This window comes from Halyomorpha halys, unplaced genomic scaffold (genome assembly GCF_000696795.3).
Source record: "Halyomorpha halys isolate HHAL.00 unplaced genomic scaffold, Hhal_1.1 Scaffold194.1, whole genome shotgun sequence".
Classification (NCBI taxonomy): Eukaryota; Metazoa; Arthropoda; class Insecta; order Hemiptera; family Pentatomidae; genus Halyomorpha; species Halyomorpha halys.
The window spans coordinates 1966247-1993019 of NW_027108392.1; the positions used below are offsets into that span (position 1 = coordinate 1966247).

Consider the following 26773-nt stretch of genomic DNA (forward strand, 5'->3'; position numbering starts at 1 on the left):
AAAAATTAAACAATTTTTATTATTATGATTTTTTAAATAAATTATATTTAAAAACCCATCAACATAATCAACAAATTATCTCCTTCGAATCAATGAGGCAACATACACCCAAACTGATATCACATTATTTGGAAATGGATGAATATAAACAGCTATTGAAAATTCTATTTCAGGGGCATCATTCATATGAACACCCGTAGACTTGACTGCATCAACTAACTCAGAAGGACTGCTGTAAGGCATGTTGATTGGAAAACCAGACATCTGAAAATATAAAAGCTATTAACTATTATTTAGAAGATGAAACTGAACATGTTTAAATATATAATAAAATATATTCAATGAAACATTCTTAAATATTTAGAGCTTATCTTTTATTTTAATTCCAATTTTTTTTATTAGTTTACTAAAATATTCTAATGTTATTTTCTGAAATAACCAAAATTAGTAAAGCCATTATTATTATTATTTTTTTTTTTTTCACAAAAATGTTTTTAGAATTAAAAGAAAAAAAGTCTAACAGTCAAGTTACCTTATAAGAGGCTAGAATATGTTGTAGTTCTTGAATGTGATCAGATGTGGAATTGGATTCTCCAGACCAGGCTGCTTTTTCTAGACCAGGTAACAGTTTTTTAAGAGATGAGGAACAGTAGCGGTTCCATATTGTTCTGAAAAAATGTATGTATATAGATAATTCAAAATAAATTATAGACCCTATATTAAATTTCTCTATGTATTCAATCTATTCTTTGTTATATCTATATCACTGAAATCATCAACTCTTCTGCTATAACCATTATTAATAATTTATTGTAGTAAAAATATATTACTTTATTCTTATAATATTACATATTTCACAAGTAAATAAACTAAGGTTTAGGAATAACACACTTCCTAACATTAGTTAGTAAAAATGGGACTACCTGGAACTAGGGCGAAGTTTCATGATTGCGTTTCGAAGTATTTTTTCTAATCTACTCTCTAATGCTCTAGTATCGTAGGTTGGTTTATAAACAAGTGAATTGGGTTGGACGGAACCCACAGGGGCACCAACACTCCTACCAAAGGCTGGCCACCAATCTGATCTTTTTGTTAAGTCCAAACTTGTTGAAGACAGCAAGTCATCCTTCTGATTGTTGACCCAAATCTGTGTAAATAACAAATTGAGTCGCCATAAATTAAATTAGCACAATTTTAAGGAAAATAAATAAAGACCACAGGGAAAAACAAGTGATGCAACATTTTATTTTAATTTTTAAAATGAGTTATTGATATCTGAAAATAGATGAATGAAAGCAACGGTTCTATACCTGGTGTAAAATGGGTTAGAAAAATAATTTTAAGGAAAAAACAAGAGATTTCCACAAATTAATGTGATATTGACTAAAGTTAAGACTTAAAAATTAATAATAATCATAATTGTCTCATAACACACTCATTTAAAAATATGATTTGAATATTTTAGGAATAATCAAACTTTGACCTTTGTTTTTCTTGCATTCAAGTTTTTCCCTCATTGTCTTTAAATGTCATGATCTTAATATATAATGAGAAGATTATGAAGATTACATATGTAATAATAATACATGAATGTTTTCATACAACTCGAAAATGGACATTTTCTAAAGTTTCGAAAGCAGGGAAAGGCAACAATTTGCAAGGAAAAAGTAAGGAGGATTGATGTTTCAGATCTCATGTATAAATTAAAAATATACAAATACCTAGCAAAAAAAATACAGAATACATGATGCACTAAAAATTAAAAGGGAGATCATCAAAAAGATTTTTTTAAAGTTTATTTTAGCTTATTAGAGTTTTGAATATTGTTTTTAAAATTATTTTTAACAACTCTTACAATGACTTAAAGAGTTGTCATGAAAAGAGTAACACATAAGTTATATATACATATATAATGAATGAAATAATGTTTATTACTATATTACTTTTGTTATATTCATATGTATTACTTAAACTGAACATTGTGACACTGCAGTCCTTAGAAGTTGGAAGGAACCAAGATTACATTGAATGACTCGCACAAACTCTAAGAGAAGCAGAGAAAATCAGCTTCCAAATAAAAGAAGATAAAACAAAATATTTGATAGTAAGCTGAAAAATCCACCCTAACAATATGGTCTGCATGGATGGCAAATCATTTCCGAAATTAGACTCTTTCAAATACTTTGGTTCCACAATAACATCATTAAATGATCAAATGACTGAGATAGACCCGTGTATAACAAGCATGAACAGAGCCTTCTTCTATCTGTCAAGAATATTGAAATCCTGAAAAATCTGAAACTAAGGGAGTATAATGCCATGATAAAGCCAGCTTTGATATACGGCTGTGAAACCTGGGCTCTAACAGATACCCTAGAACACAGAATCGAGAGATCTCAACGGAAAGTCCTCCATACAAGTATGAAGGCAAGGAGATTAAGATGGGCGGGACATGTGGCTTGCATCAGGACGCCTCTATACAACAATGAATGCCAGTATAGTTGGTAAGAGAAGGATAAACAGAATCAACAAAGTTGCGAAAGAGCTACATGCCGCAAACTGGAATGCAGTAGCCCAAGATAGGCAGGCATGGAGAAGGCTGGTTGGGCGGCCAAAGATCTACAAGGTCTGTAGAGCCAGCCAACAAAAAATAAAAACTTAAACTATAGTGAAGAGAGGGAGTTTCTTACTACCAAAGGTTGGTCCTTCCCCTCTATCTCTAATATTAGAAAATAATGGAATATATGGGTCTTTCAAAAAGAATGAACTAATTTCATAATACACAAGTAACTAGGTGCTATGAGTCACATGCCATAACAAAAAATCATATTTCGAAGTTTTGAATAGCTGTTAGTAGATACTCATGCCCCCTTCTCTCTAGTACCAGAGGAAACCTGGCTCTAAACACACTCATGTGATGTTTTCCAGGCCATTCGAATAAACACCCCATAGCAGGTGGCCAGTGTGAGCATTTTTAGATGTAAATGTGCCTCAGTGGGAATAAAGGACAATCTTTATGTTTCCCCATTACTCTCCGCTCTGGATGATCTCAAAGAGTGGATAACAAGTAGAATCAACTCAGTACAGAATGATATGTTACAATATGTTTAAGAGGACTACTCCTATCATATTAATGTGGTTCTTACTGTGGGTTATGATCATATTGAACACTTTTAGTAAAGTGAAAAAAACTTCTATTTCAGCCAAATAGGTACGAGTTAGTTGGAATTTTGTACTACTATTTATTATAAAAATATAGCTTAATGAAATTGGTTCAACATTTTTGAGTGATTCTGTATTTTAAAGTGTACATCCAATTACTCATTATGCACTATTACCTGGAGTAAGTCACAAATTTTGTCAAGAGGACTTAAGATAGAAGCATACAAGACAATTAAGACACCCTTTGTATATAGGGAAGGGCATGAACCACTACATGTATCATCACACCAACTACTTTTTGTATAGCGAACATACAACTAAAAAACACTCATATTTTTCACAGACACGAAGTAACTTCCTCCCATTATTATTGACTGTGAAGCCAATAACAAGAAATAAAATAACTTTGGTTCTTTACCTTTTTTTTTTTTTTTTTACTAACTTTCAGTTAACAGCACACTGTGTAGCTCGATTGAAATGAATCAAATTTCTGCCACCCGAGGAAATTTAATATGTCCCATGACTTAACCACAATAACTCAGTATTTAAAACTTCATCATTTGCACTACTTTGTAGGTGCTTCACAATATTCGTAATAATGGAGGAAAAAAAATTCCAGAAGTTGAAAGAAGGAACAAGAAGGGATTTTTTAATTCTTTCTGTATGACAGGAAGTTAGAGGTCCAAAGGGTGGAAACTAGTTTTCCAGGAACTCACTGATGACTGAGAGTTAATGCTTCAACAATTTAGGAACCAAAATGTTTACCAAAACTATTGGAAATTTTATTTAGCAATATTAAATAAAATAATCTACCAATCAGAACACATATTTTCAAAATTATATAAGGATGAAAATGTCATATTATATGTATATTTATTATTTATAATGTTTCTGCTAAAAAGCCATCATAGGCTTTCTAAAAAGGGACCCTTAGAAATGTTTGATAATGGTTTTGAGGCTTAAATAATAAATATACATGTGATGAAGCATTTTCAGCCATTTATTATTTTTTTTACACCATTGAACCTTAAAGATAATTCGACATAATAGGAAATAGTCATTGATACTCAGTTTATTTTAGAATAAATGAGGCATTTTTTGCTTAAGTCATTAGCCACTACTTTATGTTAACCAACTTTGACAATTAGCTTTATAAACTTTTCTCATTAATATTCTGCTGAAGTTCTATTGTTGTTACAAAAATTCTATTTAAATTTAAGTAACATAACTTGAACAAACTTTCACTTATTGCATTTGCAGTTGTATGTTGGTAAAATCAGAAGATGTATGATAATTTTGTTGCCATATCAAATTCTTTAGGGCTGTTACCAGCTATTGAATAATTACTTAAACAGATATCAATGGCAACATTACCTAATATCTGTTCCTAACTAAGTTTAATTGTTTTCTTTGTTTATATAACTTCACTTGATAATTTCGAGAGGCTAACGCAGCCAGGGCACCACTCACATAGGAGATTTGCGCTTTCTTTCCATATACTCGAATATTCTAATGCGGACTGAGAAATGGAAGGAGGGCAGTCGTGAAAACGATGAAAGACAGTACTTATCAGAGAATTTTTCTCATCTGTATTGGACAAAATTTGAAGATTCTCATTATGGTTGAAAACCATTTTGGAATTAAAATCACAGTATATGCTCTTAATGAGATCAACAAGCTGGAACATGTTTTCAAACAATGGATTACCTAGGTTGCAGATTTTACTACCGTATTTCATAGCCAAGTTTCTATTTTCTTTCCAATGTGAAAAAATTGGGTCTGTTTCAGTATATTTTTCTATTTTTTCATCATCAGTTATAATTTCTGAGGAGTGAATACTTTCTGTTAATTCATTTTCTTCACTAATTGGATTACAGTAGCAATTTTTTGAAAAAAATGGAATGGACTTGCCATAGTTAATAATCTTCTTATCCTTTTTTTCATTATTGTAAGATAATTTATTTTTAAAACTGTTACTGTTAACATATTCCATTCCTATTTCAGAATCAGTAATAATATCGGTATAATGTGAACTCAGGGAATCTTCACTAACAGTATTTTTGGTGTGGTGAACAGTACCTAAGCTATTATAACCAGGAAGTGAACAATTTGTGAAAGTTTCTCCTTTGCTACCAGTTTCTTTGTTGACTAGATTTTCACCTTGTTCACCTTCACTTTTTACTGTACTCTTGCTACCATTTCCAAAAAGGTAAATCATATTTGTTGGAATTTTAATCTGGATGTTTTCGTCTGAAATAGATATTTCAAATCCTGCTGCTTTGTATTTTAGATGTCCAATATCTGAAGGAGTACTGCAATCTTCATACGATTCACTGTCAGAACTATGCTCTACTACAGAATTATTTTGTAACTTCTCTTCTAAATTTAGAAAACATGAAGTTAATGAATCGCTTAAAGAAGAGTGTGTCAATTCTACATCATCAGTTATAGGAGTAATCTCATGTTTCAAGGGGTTATCATAAGCTTTAATGTACTCATAAGCTTTTTGTTTATCTGAAGGAGTGTTATCACGATCTGCATTGTCCACATAGCATTTTGCTTTTTCACTTTTTCGAATGTATGCTTGCCTTTCTTTGGATTTCTGTCTTGCACATTGCAAGGCTGGGAGGGATCTAAATGAAGTAAACAATTCTGTAACATCCCTATTGATTTTGTGCCTATGTTCATTTCTTTTATGAATGACTTGAAAAATCTTCTCATACGTTGAATGAAGTTCTCTTTCAATGATGCCTAAAACTGTAAAAATGCAAGTCATTTGCCCACCTTGTCTGGCAATATTATATTTGTCCTCTGTTTCTAATATCAAATATGCTTTAAAAACTTCTTCTCTTATTTTGTTCAAAATATCATTAGTTTTTTTCTGAACAGCACATAAACTTTCTTCAAATATTGTGCCACCCTTTTTTAATACATCTTTGATATATGCCACTTGTTCAATATATGTATTAAGAAGATCTAATCTAATGAAAATGTGGTGCTCACTGATTGTCTCATTTTTCCTTCCACCATAGTTCATTACAACAGTAATATCTTTCTTTAATTTGGTCATCATTGCTTCCAGTTTCTGACTATTTTGCAGCTTCCAACTTGTATGAGGGACTTTAAAAACAATCTCATTTTCATTATTCGAGGCACCAACATCCTCTGAACTATCAATAGCCAACATCCTGGCCAATTTACATTCAGTAGTTTTTATTTCTGCAGAACATTCTTTGTTTTTGTAAACCTGTTTATGATAATTTGGGTTCATTTTGTAAAAAAAAAAAAAAATAAAATAAAATAAAATGTTTTTCTACTTTACCTACATACAATTTGGTATTTAATAATGATGAATACGAAAATTTATGACATAAAGTAATTATTTACACATGGTGAATTAATCATCTGTTACAAAAATAAAATCTTCATTAATATTTTAAATTGATGAATGATAAGAAGAAATGTTTCAATTTTTAAACATTTTCTTTTGAAAAAAAAGTTTCAATAATTGCTATGGAACCAAACAATAATTAGTAGAGATGGGCAAAAACGTTCATTTTAATTATTAGTTCAATTTGGTACTAATGATAAATAACAGTTGAAATTAATAATAACAATTAAAGTTATTTGATGAAAAATTTTCTCCTTTTCATGTTGTTTGTATTAGGGATACCAATAAGTTTCTGATGTTTTTTAATAAAAATTAGAAAGTTATTGTGATATAACATTTGAGTAAAGTTTTATTCAAAGTATTGTCCATCACTTGCCACTATTTTTTCCTATCCTCCTGACAGCATTTGGGTAACACATCAGAAGAATTCTCTATCTTTCGAAACTATCCACGAAATAACCCAATTTTTGGTATCTTCATGGTGTAAAAGGCTGCTCAAACAGACTATCTGCCATTGACCAGAACAAGTCAATCTGAAAGGACATTTTGAGGTGAATATGGGGGAGGAGGTGGTAGAACTTCCTAATCAAGTGTTTCCAAATTGGTTTTGACTGGCACCACAATATGTGGATGAGCATGATCATTTAGGATAATAATAATGGACAGATTTTTCCTAGATTGCTTGGGTCAATCTCATTAATTTTTTTTGGTAGATAACTCTAGTAATGGGGTTACTTGGTTTGGACAACTCAGAATACAAAACACCAAACTGATCCAACCACTTGGTTGGTACTCATGATTTTTTCTTCTGGGGTTAACATAGTGGATTCATCTATCACCAGTGACTATATGATGCAAAAAAACATTTTATCAAACCTGGTAAGCAGCATTTCACTCAAAATTAGTTTTTGTCTTTCAGCTTCAGTTCAAATGAAACCCAATATCCTTGTTGTTTAATCATTCTCGATGATTTTAAACAATTTAAAATTGCTTTTTAAATCACTTTTAATATAAATGCAAGTTTATGTTTGATGAATCTTCCTCTAATAATACTCCTAATTAATCTTATTCTAATAATACTCTGTGTCTTCATATACTTTCAGTCTTCCACATCAAACTCATCATTTTTAAACATTTAAAACCACTTACAACAACTTCTCTTACCAAATACTTCTACAAGAAAATGTGTGCCTCAGCAGTAGATTTCTTAAAATCAAAGAAGTAAATCAAAAGTTCCTGAAAATGATGCTTCCTTTCCTATACATTTCACTGTTGTTTATTATTCCATAAAAAATTGAGACTTCTGCTTAATATATAAACATTGACATTTAAAGTTTTATACTACATTATATTACAAATATTTTGTTAATTCAATTCTAATTCTTAAGCTGTGATTAAGTTGTTTATGCGGTAATTATGTTTTACCTAAATAATGTACAATGTCTTATATGCTATGTCTTCTGCACCTACACTTACTATATTACAGGTTTGCTCTCCAGCCAAATCAATTAAAATTCTCCTTTTGATCCATTTTTCGATGTCTGAGAGACTACTCTAAATAAGATTTTTTTTTAGCTCAAGTCTTCCATTGAAGACCTATACAACCCCAGTGGGTAAGTCGAGATTCATTATCATGAAATCAACATTGACTGATACACGTGTGATTTGAACCCACAACATTCTGAACCATACACTCTGAGATCCTCACCCCAATGTAATCGGCCATTAATTCACTTAATAAATAAAGTTTAGAAAATTTACAATATTCTCTACTATACTATAAACCAATAAATGAGGCTAAATATTGTGAATACCACATATATTTTAATATGTCTATACCAGGACACTTTTACATGTGGGACACTTCACAAATGGGAAATTTTTATACGTGTATACTCGTATTCTCGGACACCCTGTTTATTTAATATTTGAGAATTGAAGTCACAAAATATTATTAAAAATTGAATTGAGTCTATGCTTAAAGTCCAACATAATTTTGTTGTTATGGTTGTTAGAATGAAAGAGGCTTTAGTCATTGGACCGAAATTTTCCATTAGGAGCAGCAATTAATTTGTTACATTTAGTTTTTCAATAAGAGTTTTAACAAAATATTAAATATTTAATTAAATTTATCCAATCAGCTGTAAAGTGACATGCTGCTTTCATTCTCACTGGATCATTTATTTAGTACCTATTTCAATATATTATTTAATGCAAATGTAAAATAACAAAATGAAAAGATGTTTACGTCTGTAGAAGCAATTAGTTTCTAATTAATTCAACTTATTTGGTAATATTGCCTCTTAACATTATACAAGTGTGAAGTTGAAAATAAATACTATTAAAGGTTTAAACATCTTTTTGTTAATACTCACATTGGTGTCATCAATTAGGCAGTAGACACGATATAGGGGAGAGAATGGATGAGAAGTAGGATAACAGCGACCAGTAGAGGGATCCCAAATCGTGGTTTCACCCCGAGTAGACCTGGCCAGTATGTATAGCACTGGACCAGAAGCGAGGCTTGAACCAACTAGGAGCCACGTCTGGAGGCCCAAGCCTCGCATGAAGCAGGCAAGCAATGTAGCAGCTGAGCAACTCTCACATGTTCCCAAACCAAGTACTTGCTGTAAAATGTAATTAATATAGATTTTTTATTTCAAAAATTTATTACAGGCTTATGCAACAAGGGCAAAAAGTTCTTTGAGTAAGAATTACTGAGCACAAATACAATATTTGGGTACTGAGTATTTGTACTTTACTCAATATTTCAGTTTAGATTGAAGAATACAAAAAATATTCAGTTTTCTCTCTCTCTCTCCCATGAATACTTTCTGTTTTCTCAAATTACACAGAATTATGTTCCTTTGGGTATTTAAAAAATAATCGAGTACTTCATTGTACTGAAGTATGAGAGAAGAATTTATTACCTACATTAAATATAAAATATTGGTTTTCATACATCAGGTGGCCAGAGGTAAAAAAAAAAATTATTATCTTGGCAGTACTGTAACACATCTAGCATGATAGATGATAGTACATGTAACAGCAGTGAAACTGCTGTTGAGTTAGCTGCTAAATGGTGTAAACTGTATGATATTTGGAGTCATGACAGTATTTACTGTCGAATAATGTCTGGAGTGATAGTTATTACTACATGTAGTGGTAGTGAAGCTATTGTCACCTTAAATGAAACATGTATAGGCGTAGACAGTGGCCTGTTGCACTATATCTACCTTATCAACTGTAAGGCTGATTGGGTAAGAAAACATTGTTGTTTTTTGATTATTTCTGAACTTGAAATTGATTTGATTCAAAGTTTTCAAGGTTATTAACAGTAATAGTGATAGTGGGCAACTCGAAGAAACCAGTAAAAGATAATAAATCTATGTTGGAGTCAGTGACTAATTATAAAAAATACAATTATTAACAATATTTATATAATCAGACCAGTAGTAAAATCAGATTGGACATTAATACTGAAAAAGTTTTCCTCTTAATAATTATGGATTAGTTGAAAATGGAAAAGTACTCAATGAAAAGCAATAGAGTGATGCAGATCTCTAGTAATTGGCACAATTCTTAAAATTATTTCCAAAAGATTCTTACATCAGCAGTTAACCAAACGTCTAAGTAGCCAGGATAGAGCATATTTCCAGAAATTATGGGAATCATCGCAACATATCTCGCAGCCATTTCAGGAGTTGTATTAACATCAGGTGATATTTCTAAAATTTGTAAATATTTAATTCGTTTTAACATTAACCTAGAAAATAGTATGTCAAATTATTTTCTTTAACAGAATAATATTTTTTAAAAATAAATATTATTTACCAGGCGGCTTGATATCTTTGAAGAATCTGGTGACACAAACAGACCTTCCAGAGGAATCCATAACAAGAGCTGGTACATATCTATTGGGAAATGCTTTTTTTACTTCACCTAACCAATGCTCAAGATGCTGCTCTAAATATACTTCTTCGCTACTTTCAATTTTTTCCTTTTAAATGAATACAATTGATCTGTCAGTTTTCATTTTCATAGTAAACAATCATAAGAAAAAAAAATTACCTGCAAAGGAGATGGAGGATGTAATGGTGGATGAACTATTAGAAAAACAGTTAAAAAGGTTGAATCTCTAAACTCCTTTGATTCCCTTTCGTAACTAAGGAGTACAGGTGGTGAGTACATTTGAAAAGTTCCTTCAATCTGATTTGAAAAATCAAACAAATTATGTTTATTAAAAGTTTTAAAGCAGCTAAACACCAATAAACAGAGTAAAAGTTAATTAATTAAAATTAATAAAATGCTTTTTAATTAAGCTTGGAATTCAATATAAAATCATTTATTATTTGTTTGTCTTATGGAATCTCTGTCTATCCTTAAATTTTTATTTGAATATAAATATATATATTATATGGAGATGATATATTTTTAATAGGTAACTAAAAAATTAAAATAGCCTATGATACCCTTGTATTTGAATATAGAGCAGCGAATGGGATCCTCAGGCTGGCCAACCAATGTTTTTCAAGCCTCTGGTGTATATTTGTTTCTCTAAGCCTGTCATCATCTATAATATCTACTAACTTTTCATCAAAAAGGTGAATATGAATTGATTCTTTGAAAGACTGAAGTGCAGCTGGATTAAAGCTGGGGTGTGGGTTTCTGAAAATTCAAAAAACAGATATATGTTTTATGTTGATAAAAAGAGCAGTTGACAAGTATCAACAACAATCCACTCATCAAAACTAAGTATAATATGTTACATTAATACAAAAATTCTTTGTAATATGACAAACTTTGGGTTGTTGACAATTCATATTGAACAAAAACCAAAGAGATAACCAATAAAAAAGTTCTCACTCAATTGGGATATGAAGATCCTGATTCCAAGTTGGGTTGGCACCCTCTGCAGTGTTTGTTCTTCTCCTTTCTCCTTGGAATGTCACTTCAATGAATGGACGAACAGGAACAACAGAAAAACTTTCCTCATTACTTCTTTCATTTGCATCTTTCCTAACTGGAACTTCAAAAGCTCTTCCAATATTTATTATTATCTGCAGAATTAACAAACACACAAAATAAAGTTCTTAACAATGACCTTGTTTTTAAAGAGATTATTAACTTAGAGCAATTATTAGTTATATATATGTATATATAGTTGACCGTAAAGGTTTAAATATAAGAAGATGGTCAGGGTTGCGGTCAAAAAAAGAACAAATAGTTTTAAATTATTTGTTCTTTTTTTGACCGCAACCCTGACCATCTTCTTATATTTATAATTATTAATTATCTTGGGATTAGAACAAACTGAGCCTATGATAATTAGACTTTCCAATAAAATGTGTTAGGTACATTTTACATACAAAATTACATGTATCGAAGGTGTATTCAATAAAACTCCTCCTAATGTTATTATTATTGCGCTAAGAGACAAAAAGATAGATCTGGTAGTTTCTGGATGGTTCATTCCTATGTTGGAACAAAAAAAAGATCCTTGAATCACAAACTCCAATACTTTTCACCCTCTCTGGCATTACTGACATATGGGATAACATAAACATAAAACATTGCAAACTGATCAATCCTATAATTTTAATGCAATTCATAGAATCCACTAATTTTAATATGATTTATAGAATCTACTAATCATAAGCTCTAAACAGCTCATAAAGAAGATACACCACATACCTCAACGCCCACAATAATTCAAGCCAAATTATCTATCTAATTCCACTTTTGAATGTTTTTGGTTATCAGTCATTTTATCAGAACCATTGAGCTTAAACATTATTTTAATGGCTGAAATGAAAGCTAATTAAATTTTATTCAAATTCATTCTGCACGACTGTTCTTGTAGAACAAATATTTCTGATGATGTTTCACAAAACAAAAGACAACTATTAAATTTTTCGACTTTTTGGGGGAAAATGGTTAATTTATGTAGAACATTTAGAAAGTAATGGTCGTATAAGTTCCTTTGTTTTCCAATGTTTTCAACTTTGAAAAAGAATATGACAAGACATTCTGTCAGGCGTATACTTACAAAATTATTTAGTAAAAAATGAAAAAAGTATGACAGTTTTGCTTAAAATCCAAAATATCGTTCTAGTTTCCACAAAAGCAAACTATCATGTAAAATCAACTTTTCTTTTAATTGATTATAAAAATTTGATGTCTAGAACCCTGATTCTAAATTTGTGTTGAATGGTTTAAGCTTTGAAATCAAAGCTTCAAAATATTATACAAGATTGTTTAGATAAAAAGAATTTAACTCTAAATCTTAAATAGAAAAAATTATGTATGTGACACTATTTAGTATCAGCAGAAAATTCCAGAACGTTTTATTAAATAGAATAGGGAAGAATTCCCATCAAAGTTATGCACAAATTTGTTTCAAGAAGTTTTGCATGATTTCAAATGCTAGGCAAAATTAATTATTTTATAGAAAATAATTGCATAATAAAGCAGAATATGTTTAGACATAATATTTTTTTTTACACAAATAATGGGAATATCAAAAGATATTTTATGGACATCACCTCTAACTGTTGACCAGCAAGGCTTTTAACAGGATATTTTTTCCTTTTCTTTCTCCTCGGTCGAAGAGGTCTCTTTGGTTGCAGAAATTTCATGAATGTCAATCCCAAAGTGCTTAAAATAAATATTGTTTGCTTATTTAATTAGTACAAAATCTGTGATATCTCGATAAAAAATCTGCTTTGAGGAAACAATTAAAATTACCCTAAATCAGGAACTGGTTCTTCATGAATCATATCTGTGAAGGTTTTCGCTTGGTTAAGCTTACTTTTTTTTAATACTTCTTCCTTCACTTGCTCGATATATTCTTTTGCCCAAGCTCGTTCTTGTTCCAAACTCCCACCTTTAGATTTTTTTTGCCTTCCGCTAATTCTTTTCTCATATAGCTATTGAAAATAAGTAATTATTTTTAAACATATAAAAATTATCAGAATTATAGTAAAAAAATAATTGAAAAGTAAAATAATTTAAAATTAAGTAACTAATATGATTACAAAACATCTAAGTATTAACTGCATTAATAAAAGCTAGCAAAAAAGTAGGTTTCAAAATAAGTATAAATAAAACAAAATATGTGGTTAGAATCACAAATGGCAACAATTTCAGAAATATAGAGTTAGGTGAAAATAAATTTGGACAGATAGATTGTTTTAAGTATTTAGGGTCAATGGAAACTAAAAATTGTTTAGCTCGTAACTTCTGTCAGACCGAGGGAGGATGAGTTAACCAGAGAATTTAGGAGCCTATACAACACCGACTTGGGGCAACTCCACCTGGTAAGTATAATTCAGGTGAAAGCATTACAACAACTAAGGTGAACATGTAAGGTTGTAGGACTTAGTAAACAATAGATTCCTAAAATGTTAATAAACACTGACCCAATAGGTAAACATCCGAAAGGTAGACTGAAGTGTTGGTGGAAGGCCTGTCTCAAGACTGATTTAGTGGATTTAGGTTTGGACTTCATACACAGGACAGATGTATGAAGATAGTGATTGGCGACATTGGTATCAAAATTTTGGGTTTGCTAACCTTTATTATTGTTATAAAATATCAGGCAACACAAATTGGTTTTATAATGGATAGCAAAATGTCATAGAGTCGAGTAACATATGTTAAATATTAGCATGGAAGAACGTCAATTTTCAAGTTTATACAGTCAAATCTATGAAATGACTTTCAATATCTAAAGGATTATTTTTAATACCTTCTTTATCATGTTTATTAAGCAAATTTAGATGCCCTGAACAAAGATCATGATGGTTGAGCAAGTAGGGGTGTGCTCTCTGTGTGCCCTCAGAGATTTTCCAGTTTAGAAAAAAATCTGTATCTTATCAATAGTAATGATGCTATAAAAAAATATTTAATACTTTTTTAGTAAAAATAAAAAGCTTGTTGCAAATAATTTTACAGGAGCTATTGGAGCATATTTTGAATAACTAATGAATTGTTATTGTCTCCACTATTAATGTTATCGATGAACTGATCAGGTGAGATTAGACTTCAACAAACCAAAATATTTACATAAAAAAAAATTAATGTCCAGCCATTATTATATAAAAGTTTATTAAATTTAAATTGTTCCTGTAAACCTGAAGATAAAACATGATATACAGGTGATAAACAGATATATAAATTTGTCCATTATGTTATAGAGGCACAATTATGAATGTAACCCTAATTTTATTATTTAATGTTTGTAAATCTTGAACTACTAACAGCAGTTGGACAACTTCAATTACATGTTATTCTCACTTTCTCTGTCAAATACTTCCAAGCTGTAATATGGGATAATAATAACAACTTAATAATAGCATAATATGCTAAGCTGTTATCAGAATACAATCTGCAAAAATTTCTTATCACCTTTAAATTATATATTAAACAAAACATGCAAGGACAAATATTTATTCCTTTCAGTAAATTATTAATTGAATTTCTTACTTTAAAAATGTCCTTTGGAATCTCTCTTTCATTTAAAGGTATCATTCGCATAGTTCTGAACTCTGGTTGCCCAGCATGTCTGAGCATGAGTAATTTTAATCTTGGGTTTTCAAATATTTCTTCTTCTGAACAGAACTCCATTATATTGGATGAATTGGTTTTCGGTTCTTTATTTTCTGCTGTCTATCCAAACATAAAATATTGATTAATTCACCAGTGAGATAAATAAAAGAATAAAAAAAGTACTTACCTTTAAATATTCAAATAAATCTGCATTGTTGGGATCATTTGGATCTAACTGAACTTGCTCTACCCATTCTTTTAATTTCTGAATGTTATTCTGCGAAGGCTTTGTCACTTTATTTGGCCTGAAATAGACAATAATATGAGTCTCAGCACTGCAGATAAAGATTAAACGAACTTGATCTGTTTAATCTGATTTCACAACAAACTCGACGAAAACAAGAATTAAAAAAGGTGATGAATAAAGTTGAATGATTGTTACTTGCTTTGGTTGGTGAAGAATGTTAGGTAGAGGGTCTGCCCAGCCAGCACGAACAGCCAGGAGGCCGTTTGTATATAAAGTTTTTTCTTCACCGACATTTGATTCTAGTTGGCCACAACCCATACCTGTATGCTTAAAAGGTCCTACACGTTCCCCACAACTAAATTCATAGTCGCACCACTCTGCAGAATCGGTATTTATTCTAAAAAATAATTATAAAAAAGCATTTATATAAAAAATAAAAATTTCTAATCACTACACTAGTGGTCTAATTTAGCAAACCACAATGCCCATAGTGACATTGTTGCATAAATCAAACAAAGAAAATGAACTTTTATTCAAATCTGAAAAGAACATTTATTACAATTACAAAAATGAGGGAAAGGTGTTACGGTACTCTACAGTAAGAAGCAGTGACTCTAATTCAGTCAGGGAAGGTCAACTCTTATTTGGTGTGAGATCTTAAGAATAAATTTTGACTTTCTTATGGTGACTGCAGTATAACCTAAAACGCCAACCCTCATTTGAGAACTGAAGGGTTTCAAGCCCAATAAACAACTAGTATGCCATAAAATATTGAAATTAAAATTTCAGTGGAAATTTTAATATCCAATGGGATAATTTAATATCAAAACTAAAGCCATTTAATTTTTTCAACAATTCCTTTGTAAATTTATGCTGTACACCTCCATCAATCACAACAGCCTGCACTATGGGTCAAAACATTGGCTATTAAAATAGTTCTTTATTATTTCAAAGTACTCATATTTCTCAATTCAGTTTTGATTCTTATTAATTTATAGATCAAAAGAGTAAGATGGTTCTTGGATTGTGGAGCTCTGGGGCATTAGGTAAAAATGAAACTGTTCTTTAACTAGCCTCTATATCTTTTCCAATTTTATTTCTTTGAGATTGGGATGAAAATTTAAATGTAATTATGTATAGCTTAAATTTAATTGTAGAATAAAAAATATAATGCAAAGCTAATTAATGCTGGAGCTATAGTAATTAAACGCTATACTTAAATTTTTATAATATTATTATGAGCTTCTCACCTTCCTGGAATAGGTATGAAAATTTGAGCAATATTTTTTTTCCCAAAAAGATTTGGATGCCCAGCCTCAGTGATCTGCAGAGACAGGCTAGAAGGCTGGGATTGTAATTTAAGACAGAACCTATGATTTAAGTGAGAACTAAACATTTCATCAATTGGAGTTCCTGTGGCTTTATCCACCTGTTTACCATTTACCTGGAGGGAAACAGCAATTTGGCATTGTTTCATTACTTTTCGTCTTTCTTCTTCCCTTAAAAAAATAGATACATATATAATGTTTCTGGAATCTCAGATAATTAATTTACAATCATTTTGTTTTTAAAATTAATACAATTAATTGGCCAATGGAAGACTTTGATAAAAAAAAAAAATGTTATCTATATTTTTAATTAAAATAGATCAGGACATAATTTATTTATGTTTTCTATTGTTAACTACTGAAGTTCCTCAAAACTGTATTCATAAGTTCAACTTCCTCCACTATTTAAATAGACGATCATGGCATCCTTATCTGTGTATACTGATGAGTTTTGTTTGTTATTAGTATGCGACTATTATATCCTCACTTCTATATTACTATAATATTCTCTTCCACATGTCTGATAATTAACTTAAGTAAGAATACAATGTCTAACATTGTAGACTAATTGTAAACATAATTTACTCGACTTTTATAGTCTTTGTTCATAGATTTTTAATTTTAAACTAATTCTTTAAAAGTTTTATGAAGCAAGCTATTATAGTGAACCTGCAACATGCAAGAATCATTGGCACACTGAGATATCACCAGTATGAAGAGGAATGAGGACTGATCATAGGATACAACCTTGAGGAACTCCTGATATAATGAAAGTATGTAAAATGATATCTGACTTTATTGGTCAATATTTGGACATAATATTCATATGTCTTTTTTTTTTTTTTTTTTTTTCATTTTAAGTTCTTAACTTTTTCCTACATAAAAACTCAAATTAATCATAAAAATATACATTAACTTACATAGCGCTTTCAGTATTTTGTGTTATATTTAAATCTTCCAATAAATAAACTTCAATTGCCGGTTCCCCTGGTGGTCTTAGACATTCTGATAACTCTTCCTTTATCGTTGTTTCTAGTGTTGACACTCTAAGCTTTTTTGGTTTTGTTGGTTCTTTTAATTCTTCCTCAGGACAAGATTCTACTTCATCTTCGGAACTTATTCCTTCTTCCTTAAATAATGAAACAACAATTACAAAAAATAAATAAAAAATAATGAAGTGCAGAAGCCAAAACTATGTTTCATGAGATTTAATGCAAACAAAAATTTGTAAACTACCATTAAAATGATAATTCACGACAGATGTTGAATAATAAGGTTCATACTTGTTTTATATTACAAACAAGAAGAACTGTAATAAAATTAAAAGTTAATAAACATGATTGATTCAGTAACAAAAACCTTCATTTTATAAAATATAATGAAAGTGGTTAGTAAAATGAAAAGAAATGATGCCAAACTCTACAACGTATTTTACAGTTTTATAACACAGAATGATCGATAATGAAATATAAGGAATGATGTGAAGGCTTTACCAAATTCAAAATCTGTTCTTCTACAACCTATGAAGGGAATGTTTATTACTTTGGAGGTAGTTTGTTTAAGATTATGTTCAACTGCCAGATTTTTCCCCAACTAAGCCACATTATAGGTTTGGGTGGACACCAGAAGGGCTTTCAAAAACCCACAGGGTTGACTCACATCTACAGTAAAAGGTTAAATAATTATCTGCCTCAGCCAGATTTAAACCCATGTCCTGGGAATCAGTAGCACAACACATTACTGAGATAACCCGCTCTTCAGCTAGGTGTTTGGTTTAGATTTCTAGATTGGATTCTATACATTCTAAAATTAAATAAAACATTGTTCTGTGTGACTTGTACTTTTTTGACTATTTAGCTTCAATTATCAATTGTGAAAATTATTATTTATTTTTTAAATATAATTTATTCAAACTTTTATAATTTCAACCAAATGCTCTTAAATTTCAATAAGGAATTGTTCTAAAGGTTTTGATAAAAATCTAGTACGGTCCTCGTATCACATAACTTTCACTATCCCCAATGTGTAGATCAATGAGCTCACATTGAAGTTATCACTATTTTTGTGATTTTCGAAAATAAAATCTAAAACTAAAACTATGAACAAAACATTTTTATTTTTCTGTCGCTAAAAAGGTTTGTAATTTAGAATTTCTCAAGATGGAAATAATAAATATAAATTTTGTTCCTAGGTTTGGTATTTTGTTGTTAGGTTTTGGTATTTTCTGTTTGAATCAGATTTATCTATTTTTCCTTTTTTCTCCATTAGTTATTCATAAACTTCTTTCATAATTTGTATTTATACATTGTATATTATGACTAACAATATATATTATATATATTATGAGAACTGTTTATTTTTTTTAAATAAACAAACTTAAAGGTACTTTAGAGGAAGATTTTTTGAAATTTCAGTATTTAAGCAATTTCAATGAGAATAAAACCTATCTGATATTAAATACCAGATAATTGCTTATTGTTTGTTGAGCTTAATCAAAATTATTAAGAGTTGTTTTGGAGAAAATAAAAAATAAAAATTTCTTATATCTTATTAATATATTTGTGCTGGCTGTGTAAAGGGAGTTTAGACCGTGAAAATTGTGTTCAGAAAAATAATGCTATTAAATAATTTGGGATTTTTTACACTAAAGTTTATTAATTGCCTAGAACTGTAATAAATTACCAAAATAAATAGCATAAGGGACTTAATAAATCAAAAAATTGATTGTACAAAAGACAAAATTTTTCAAAACTGTTTGTCTTAAATCATAGAACTATACAGTGAATATATACATATAACTGACTAAAAATTTGTTTTTAAAAATAATTATTGTGAATAAAATATTTATTCATAAAAAAATTAAGAATTGAAATTTTTAAATAAACGGTTGATTCATAATTAACTAGTAACTAATAAAGAAAACAAATCCTCATTATAACATTATTCTGTTTGCCATAGTGTTAAAAGCAATCAAAATATATAAGAAAAAGACAAACTGAAAAATAAAGGGCTTTAATAAAGTCAGTTATACAAATTTCAATATCTCACATAAATAAACTACTAATAACAAATTAATTTGAGAATTAAGAAATATAATTCCTTCATTTAATTTTTTGTTTCTGAAAATTATAATTTATCCTTAAATAAATAGAAAACACTAAAATTAGAATCAAGTGTTTCATTTTACAATGAATTTATAACTGAGGTCCATAGGAGAATCATATCATAAAATATATGACTAGTGTCATATGACTACACTTTGCCTTATTATCATCGCTAGTTTAAAAAGTAAAATATAAACTAAAATTGATATTGTATTTATTATCATAACATCAATTAATAAAATTCCATTATGGAACATAAATACTTTTTTCTGTTTCAATTTATTCCACTTCTTTAATTTTTCTTCATATTCTTCCATTTCACTTTTATATTGTTCCTCTGCTTCTTCCAGTTGTTCATTTAGATACCTATAGAATTGAAAAATATTGGATTTATATTTCCTAAGGAAATAAAAAAGAAGAAAGAAATTAAATGACATTGATTAAAATGATAATCATAATAATTGAATACACTAACGCCTTAAACTCATTGTCCCAATCATGATCATCCTCTTCTCGAGATACTATCCTCAGCTTGTAAATAGAACTAATGTAACCCTGTTTTTCTCTTATTATTTTCAAGTCACGCCATGTTTCTAGAATGTTTTTAAGATGTTGTCTTTCTTTCTTTTTTTCTTGAAGCCATTCTATCCTGATAGTTTTGACTTCTTTACTCAACCTAAAACAAATTATTGATGATGATTTACATTTAGAAAATATACAAGAAAGACATTTTTTCAACAACTTGTGTAAGGCTAAAATAAAAAAAAAAAAAGATAAATATAAAACAATTCAAAATTTAGTGATAAATTAGGGTTACTATTGCTGCCATAAAAATTTTGTACTAGTAGAAGCTGGTACACTACACTACACAGAATTATTAATAAGCTAGGAATTATTGTGTGGAAATGTGCTCTTTCTGCAAATAAAATCAGGAGTTAGGAAATTAAAAAGTGTGAAAACGTGAAACTTTATTGCACTTACAAGAGGAGTTTTTCAATATTTAAACAAAAAATATGTTGATAATAAACCTTATTTTAGAACTGACCTATTGGCTCTTTCTAAAAGTGATTGATCTTCAGTAACTCCATATAATTTAAGCAGATGATCCCGAGAATTACGGATAGCTTGAAGTTTCCCACCTGAGGAAATAAAACATTAATACATCTTATTTATCTAATTAAAATTATTATTATAATTTTAATATATCTTGATATGTTTATACATAACTGGTCAGCAAATTATCCATTCTGTAATCCTACGATCTAACATTTCATACAAATATTTTAAGATTATCGGTAATATCTTAGAAAATAATGTGTTCCCTAGAATGCTTTAACAATGAAATCTGGTAGAACTGTAGAATTTGGAACTACACAACCTGGAATTGCAAGCAGTGTATCCTGTAAATATAATTGTAGGAAACAATTTTGTGGTTGGAATAGGATGTTGTAAGAAGAAAAATACTAATAAACAAAATAAATTTGATTTCCTTTAAGGATAATTCACAACAGTTAAGAGTGTTCAAAACATTTATAATCCAAAATGATAATGATTAATTTTAAAATTCAAGAACTTTTAAAATCCATGTTTTTCACAGAAAGACACACACAATATTCAAGATATTCAGATGCTGGAATTTCAAATAAAAAGTTCTAGATGTCTTCGACTGTTACTAAAACCAGATATAGAGAAAATAAAATCTCTGTACTATTACATAAGAAATTATTGAGATTTATGTTAAATTGGCTTATAAGTGACTGAAGTTAACTATCAGCTATCCCATTCAAGTTATCAGGTTCCATTGTTACATAGTACATATTTATTCAATAAAAAAATATAAATTCAATTAAAAATAAGCTTTTTCACTATGTAAAGTAAATTTTGCTATGGAGGTAAAATTTAATGGAACAAAACCTTACCTATTCGAACAGCTGGGCTCTCTTTAACTTCACATAAAGATCTCAGCCTCTCTGCAATACAATTTTCCCTAGAAAACAAAGGATGATGCCTGAAAACGATATGGCCAACTTCGATTTCCAATAAATAAACTTCGTCTCCAGTAGCAGAAAGGGCACCAGGTTTATCTTTTTTAGCCTAAAAACATCATTACCATTACATTTGGTTAATAATACAAACATTTATTAATTAATCAAAACTATCTAGGATTTTGTAAACACTAACAGGCACATATTCAACCTGCAGTTCAGGAGGCACTTCATCATCTAAATAAATATTAAAGCTGCTATATTCCAATGGATCTTGAATACCTCTAATTTCACCATCCTCACCAAACCAAAATCTAGACAATGTAAGTTTTTTAAAGCTTAATTTGAGACAAACATTTATAAATATAAATTAATCAAACACATCTGTACTGTAAATACAGACTTTTCAGAACCCATAGCCATTATTCTTTGTTCTAATTTATTTCTCCTTTTCCAAGAAACCTTAGTCCTTTTACCAACATAAAGACCTTCATCTTCAATAAATCTAGGGGATGTTTCTTGTTCGAGTTTTTCTTCTATCGGAACTGTAAAACATGAAGATGTTAAAAAGAGATGAAAATTCAGAGAAATACCTTGAAACTATGACAGATTTGATAAAAGGTTATTTAATTAACTTCAAATACCTACAACTGCCAACAAAGGAATGTTACATTAAAATACCATTGAGACTAAAAGAACCATGAGCTTTTATGTTCTGATTTTTTCACCTAATGCTTAACATTTGGCTGTATAGTATAATCTTGGTAATCCGAACTAATAGCTGCAAGAGGGTGTTCGGATCACTGAAAAGTTTGGATTACAGAAAGTATTAGGAAAAATGGTGTAAAAAAATTCAACAATATGAATGTAAATAACTATTTTTGTTTATTTAATTTTTTTGGAAATTTGACAGTTTCAAGTTTTAAAAAATTGTTTTCTTTTACATCCCTAGTGATGATTTGATTTCTTAAAACTATAAGACTGTTCATTTGTAAGTGAAAAAAGTATAAATAAAAATAAAATATACTCTTTCTATGGATTTATTTAAAACATAATAAAAATAAATGAGTTCACCAACAAAATTTGTTTTATACATATTCTATTAATAAAATTAGTTTTACTGAATCAAATGATTTCTACAATACATTTTATGTATTTTTAGTTACAACAAAATATATTATGAACACTTCATAGGAATTAAGATTATCCAATATCAAAACTGTGTAAAAATTTCCACTTTAGATTTTCAAGGTGGTTACAATAACTTACCTTAAGATTGGGAAGTTAAATATGTCCTTTACACATGTGCAGTTTTATTTGAAAAAAAAATGTTATTGCCTACTGAGTTTTCTAAAAAAAGTACCTTTTTTTTTACACCAGTTTACACCAGGATTACTGGAGTGTTTGGAGTATCAAAGTTCATATTACCGAGAGTACACTGTATATATTTTTCTAAATCTAAACAAATTTCTATATCTGCGGTGTAAAAGGAGTTGAGTCCAATAACACAGTTTTAAGAAGGATAAAATAAAAAATTGACTTTTGAACTGTCAGTTTTTTAAAAAATTTATTAAATTTTTTAAACCATTAGTATAGATTGCCTACTTCAAAATAAGGTATTGTTAAAAAAAATTGAAAGTCAAGTGGAAATAGGATGAAGTCCAAAAAAAAAAAAATAAATAAATAAAATAATCATTTCCTATAAATGTTAATATTTTTGAGAATTGGTTTTGTATCTTAATTGTGTTTCACATTTTTTAAACTAGTTAGTACCAATGACAATTGCAGTAAGAAGTGAAAAATATGAAAATACTCTATTTGTTGAATTCTTTTTATAGGACATTGACAATATGAAATATACCTAGCACAAAAAATAGTTTGCATCAACAAATAAAGTACAATGTAGTAGAAATTAGATATATAATCTATTTAATCATTTATTTACGCTGGTTTTACAAGTGTTGAGCCTTAACCTAAATAAATTTCCATTAGATGGAGTTATATAATTCAAAATTCACTAATATATGAATGTGATAGTAGGAACAAACCTGGAGATGTTGATGGACAGAAGAAAAGACCAACTTGTTTTTCTTTAACTGCTGACCAATCTGTTAGTTCTGGGGCCAGGTGATTGTACAGAGGGAACCAATCACCCTCTCTAGATCCGAGAATATCTTTCACTAATAGCTTTTCATCATCGCTTGATTCTCCTTCTGGTAAAGATAAAGTAAATAATATTATATTATATTAAAAGTACACATAAATTATGATGTATTACTTGGTGGTTGTTCAGCATCTTCTGAATCATTTTCTTCAAGGGATGATTTTATCGGAGCCTCCCAACCTTTACTAAAAAATTCATAACCTGACTGAATGTTAGCAACCTGTGACAAATGAAATAGTGATAGTTTAAGAAGATATTTCATAATTATACAAAACCACACTGTCGAAAAACGATAAAAGGAGGAGTTATACTAACATGAACAGAAGCAGTTGCTACCTTCCATTTGGACCTAATTTCCTTGTGCTTTTTCAATGCTTCTTCAACTTTGTCTTCATCCTTGTCAAACTAAAAAAGCAAATGTATCATAATAATTATAGAATATAAATCACAAATAATAAGTTTAAATAAAATTTAAAAACAACAAAACCTCTTCTGATTTACTATCTGTAGGGGATTTGATCCTTGGCATTTTTGTTTTAAATGCACCAGCTGCCATAGCTCTCTCCTGAAAAACATGAAAAAACATTTAAAAAAATTAATAATGAAAAATTAGCTTAGGAAACCAAAGTGTAAGACTGATAAATATTGCTATGGATCCCTCAGACCTACCCGTTGCTCTAAGGATTAAATATATATAAAAAATAGCCTTAATAATGATAAGAGATAGTTGACCATGGATGAATTATATTAGGAGAAGATGGTTGGGGGTGTGGTCAAAATATTTAATATAATTTATTTAATATTTAAAATATTTTGACCACACCCCCAACCATCTTCTCCTCATATAATAGCCTTAATAATTTAAAATAATCATTTACCTATTTTTAGTTTAAATATTTCAACCTTTTAATTACCTTAGCTGCTTGAACCCTTTCTCTGATTTTTTCCCGATAAGTTTTGTTATCTGAAATAGATGTTCCACTTTTAATTGATGATATTTCACTGATTTTCCCACTGCTTTCTCCAGTATCAGGTTTACGTCTAATATCAGGACTTTCTGTGTTCTGCAAATCATTATTAGATTAATACAGACAATTGTGTATTTAAGAGTAGAATAAATTAAAACATCTAGATGTATAAAATAATATAATTAACTATATGTATAAATACTTTCTGGCATTAGACTGACAGGAAAGGGGACTTCTAAAACCACCTCTTCCCTTATTAATTAACTTGGTAACGGTACACAAATGTCCCTCCACAAGGCAGTCAGGCGTGCACTCACTTAATGTTGGTGGGTGCTATAACCTATATTATTATTATTGCTCTAATTTGATAACAGCTATGGACTTATACAAATACAGCGATAGACAGGTATAAAAATTAGACCCTTTTCATTTAAGGTTAAGCAAATCTTCTCATATTAGGTGTTAAATGAGCTCATTCCTTCCTATTTATTTCTTTTATTGTTTCATATCTATATTTTGGAGCTCTTCCTCCATTCCCCTCCCCCCCCCAAAAAAAAAAATGAAACTGAAATTAGTTTAACATGTTTTGTATATTAAACACTGTCAATCAACGATCTTCCTGAAATTTAAATACTTGTTTAAGAGAAAAATATTGCTTTTTTAAAATACAAGATAATAATCTTGATGATGGGGAAAGAGCCCCAAAATGTATGTGTGTAATGATAAAAGAAATGGAAAAATAAATAGGTAGCAGTGAATTTCACGGGAATATTTTATAATAAAAGACCTACCTGTAGTGAACAAATTGTTTTTATAAATTTTTATTTTAATCAAGTTAACTCATGAAGATTTAGCTGAAGTATATAATATAACTATCTATAGTGCACAAATAAACTAAGAAACCTGATGCTTAGTGGCCATTGGAGATACAAAAAATGCTTTTTTCTTAATGAATTCAGTATCAGATCTAGCTGGGGATGATGGTACAGAAGAACGTGCAGGAGAAATTTCACCAGGTGTTGTTTTATGAGATTCCGCTGTTGGTGAGTGAGAAAATGATGTCTCTTTTGGTACAGAGGTAACTTCAGCTTGAACTGAGAATGATACAATTTCATGATCATCATCTTCACTCTAAATCAAAAATAAATAAAAATTTATGTGTTAATATCAAGGTAATTAAAATATTAATTATAAATATAAATTGTTGGTATACATAAACAGATTCATCACATCCAAACTGTTGTCATATCATGTTACAAGCAATATACTTACCCAAGCTGAAGATTTAGGTATTTCAGATCTAATCCCTGATCTTGGGCGTGGAATGGGCCACTTTTCAGGAGTAGATTCATCTTTTATATTTTCTGACAATAATTTACCCTGATCGGACATTTTACCTTGTAGATTGTATTTAGCGGCGTTTCCATGGTTATTATTACACTAGCACTATCTAGCGTCTAATATTTGAACTAAAATGTTGGAAATTGACTGCTCTGTATATTAGCCACTATATAGCCGGTATCATTTCCAAATTAATTAAGCAAATGCAATTTTATGAGTAAAAGTAAGGTCTCTAATATATAGTTATATTATTTAATCTTATTCGTTAAATATAAAATGATAATATGAAATTTTCCAAGGCAGATTGGAGGTCTTATCCTTTTAGTAGAAGTTTTATACCTTTTTTCTTTAAAAAATGGGTGCAAGAAGTATTGAGCTTTAGATATTTTATGGTTTTCTTAAACAAGTGTAGATTTTACCTGATGCAAATCACAATTAATATCGAATAATTCGGTGAATCTTCATTTGAATTTAGACAACAGACTGCACACTAAAAAGTACTAGTACTGCATTGACCTCAAGAAGAAAGAACT

The 26773-nt window shown here is 29.5% G+C and overlaps 1 protein-coding gene and 1 long non-coding RNA gene across 2 annotated transcripts; one reads left to right on the plus strand and one right to left on the minus strand.

Annotated features, from left to right (window-relative positions):
* On the minus strand, positions 1-26311 carry Cc2d2a (Coiled-coil and C2 domain containing 2A). The gene is made up of 29 exons (XM_014418429.2): positions 26172-26311; positions 25803-26030; positions 24846-24995; positions 24419-24496; positions 24247-24336; positions 24046-24151; positions 23816-23980; positions 22171-22312; positions 21964-22081; positions 21702-21876; positions 20828-20921; positions 20258-20458; positions 20046-20148; positions 17599-17807; positions 16601-16849; positions 15550-15747; positions 15291-15408; positions 15041-15223; positions 13301-13482; positions 13099-13210; positions 11420-11613; positions 11026-11221; positions 10625-10762; positions 10388-10553; positions 10163-10281; positions 8929-9180; positions 924-1147; positions 533-668; positions 1-264 (listed from the first exon to the last, which is right to left on the minus strand). Exons 1-29 carry the CDS (start codon positions 26289-26291, stop codon positions 76-78), a joined length of 4635 nt encoding a protein of 1544 aa, XP_014273915.1. The 5' UTR covers positions 26292-26311; the 3' UTR covers positions 1-75.
* LOC106679329 (uncharacterized) lies at positions 6650-10874 on the plus strand. The gene is made up of 3 exons (XR_001342941.3): positions 6650-7432; positions 8129-8267; positions 10391-10874. It is a non-coding gene; the product is annotated as an uncharacterized lncRNA (long non-coding RNA).
* Positions 26312-26773: the final 462 nt, after the last annotated feature.

Bases quoted from the DNA above. Each gene is read 5' to 3' on its own strand.
- Cc2d2a (XM_014418429.2), bottom strand. From the start codon at position 26,291: ATGTCCGATCAGGGTAAATTATTGTCAGAAAATATAAAAGATGAATCT. The intron at 22,313-23,815 runs GTTTGTTCCTAC...CATGTTTTACAG, and splicing joins CTGTCCATCAACATCTCCAG to TTCCGATAGAAGAAAAACTC. The intron at 669-923 runs GTAGTCCCATTT...ACATTTTTTCAG, and splicing joins AAACTTCGCCCTAGTTCCAG to AACAATATGGAACCGCTACT.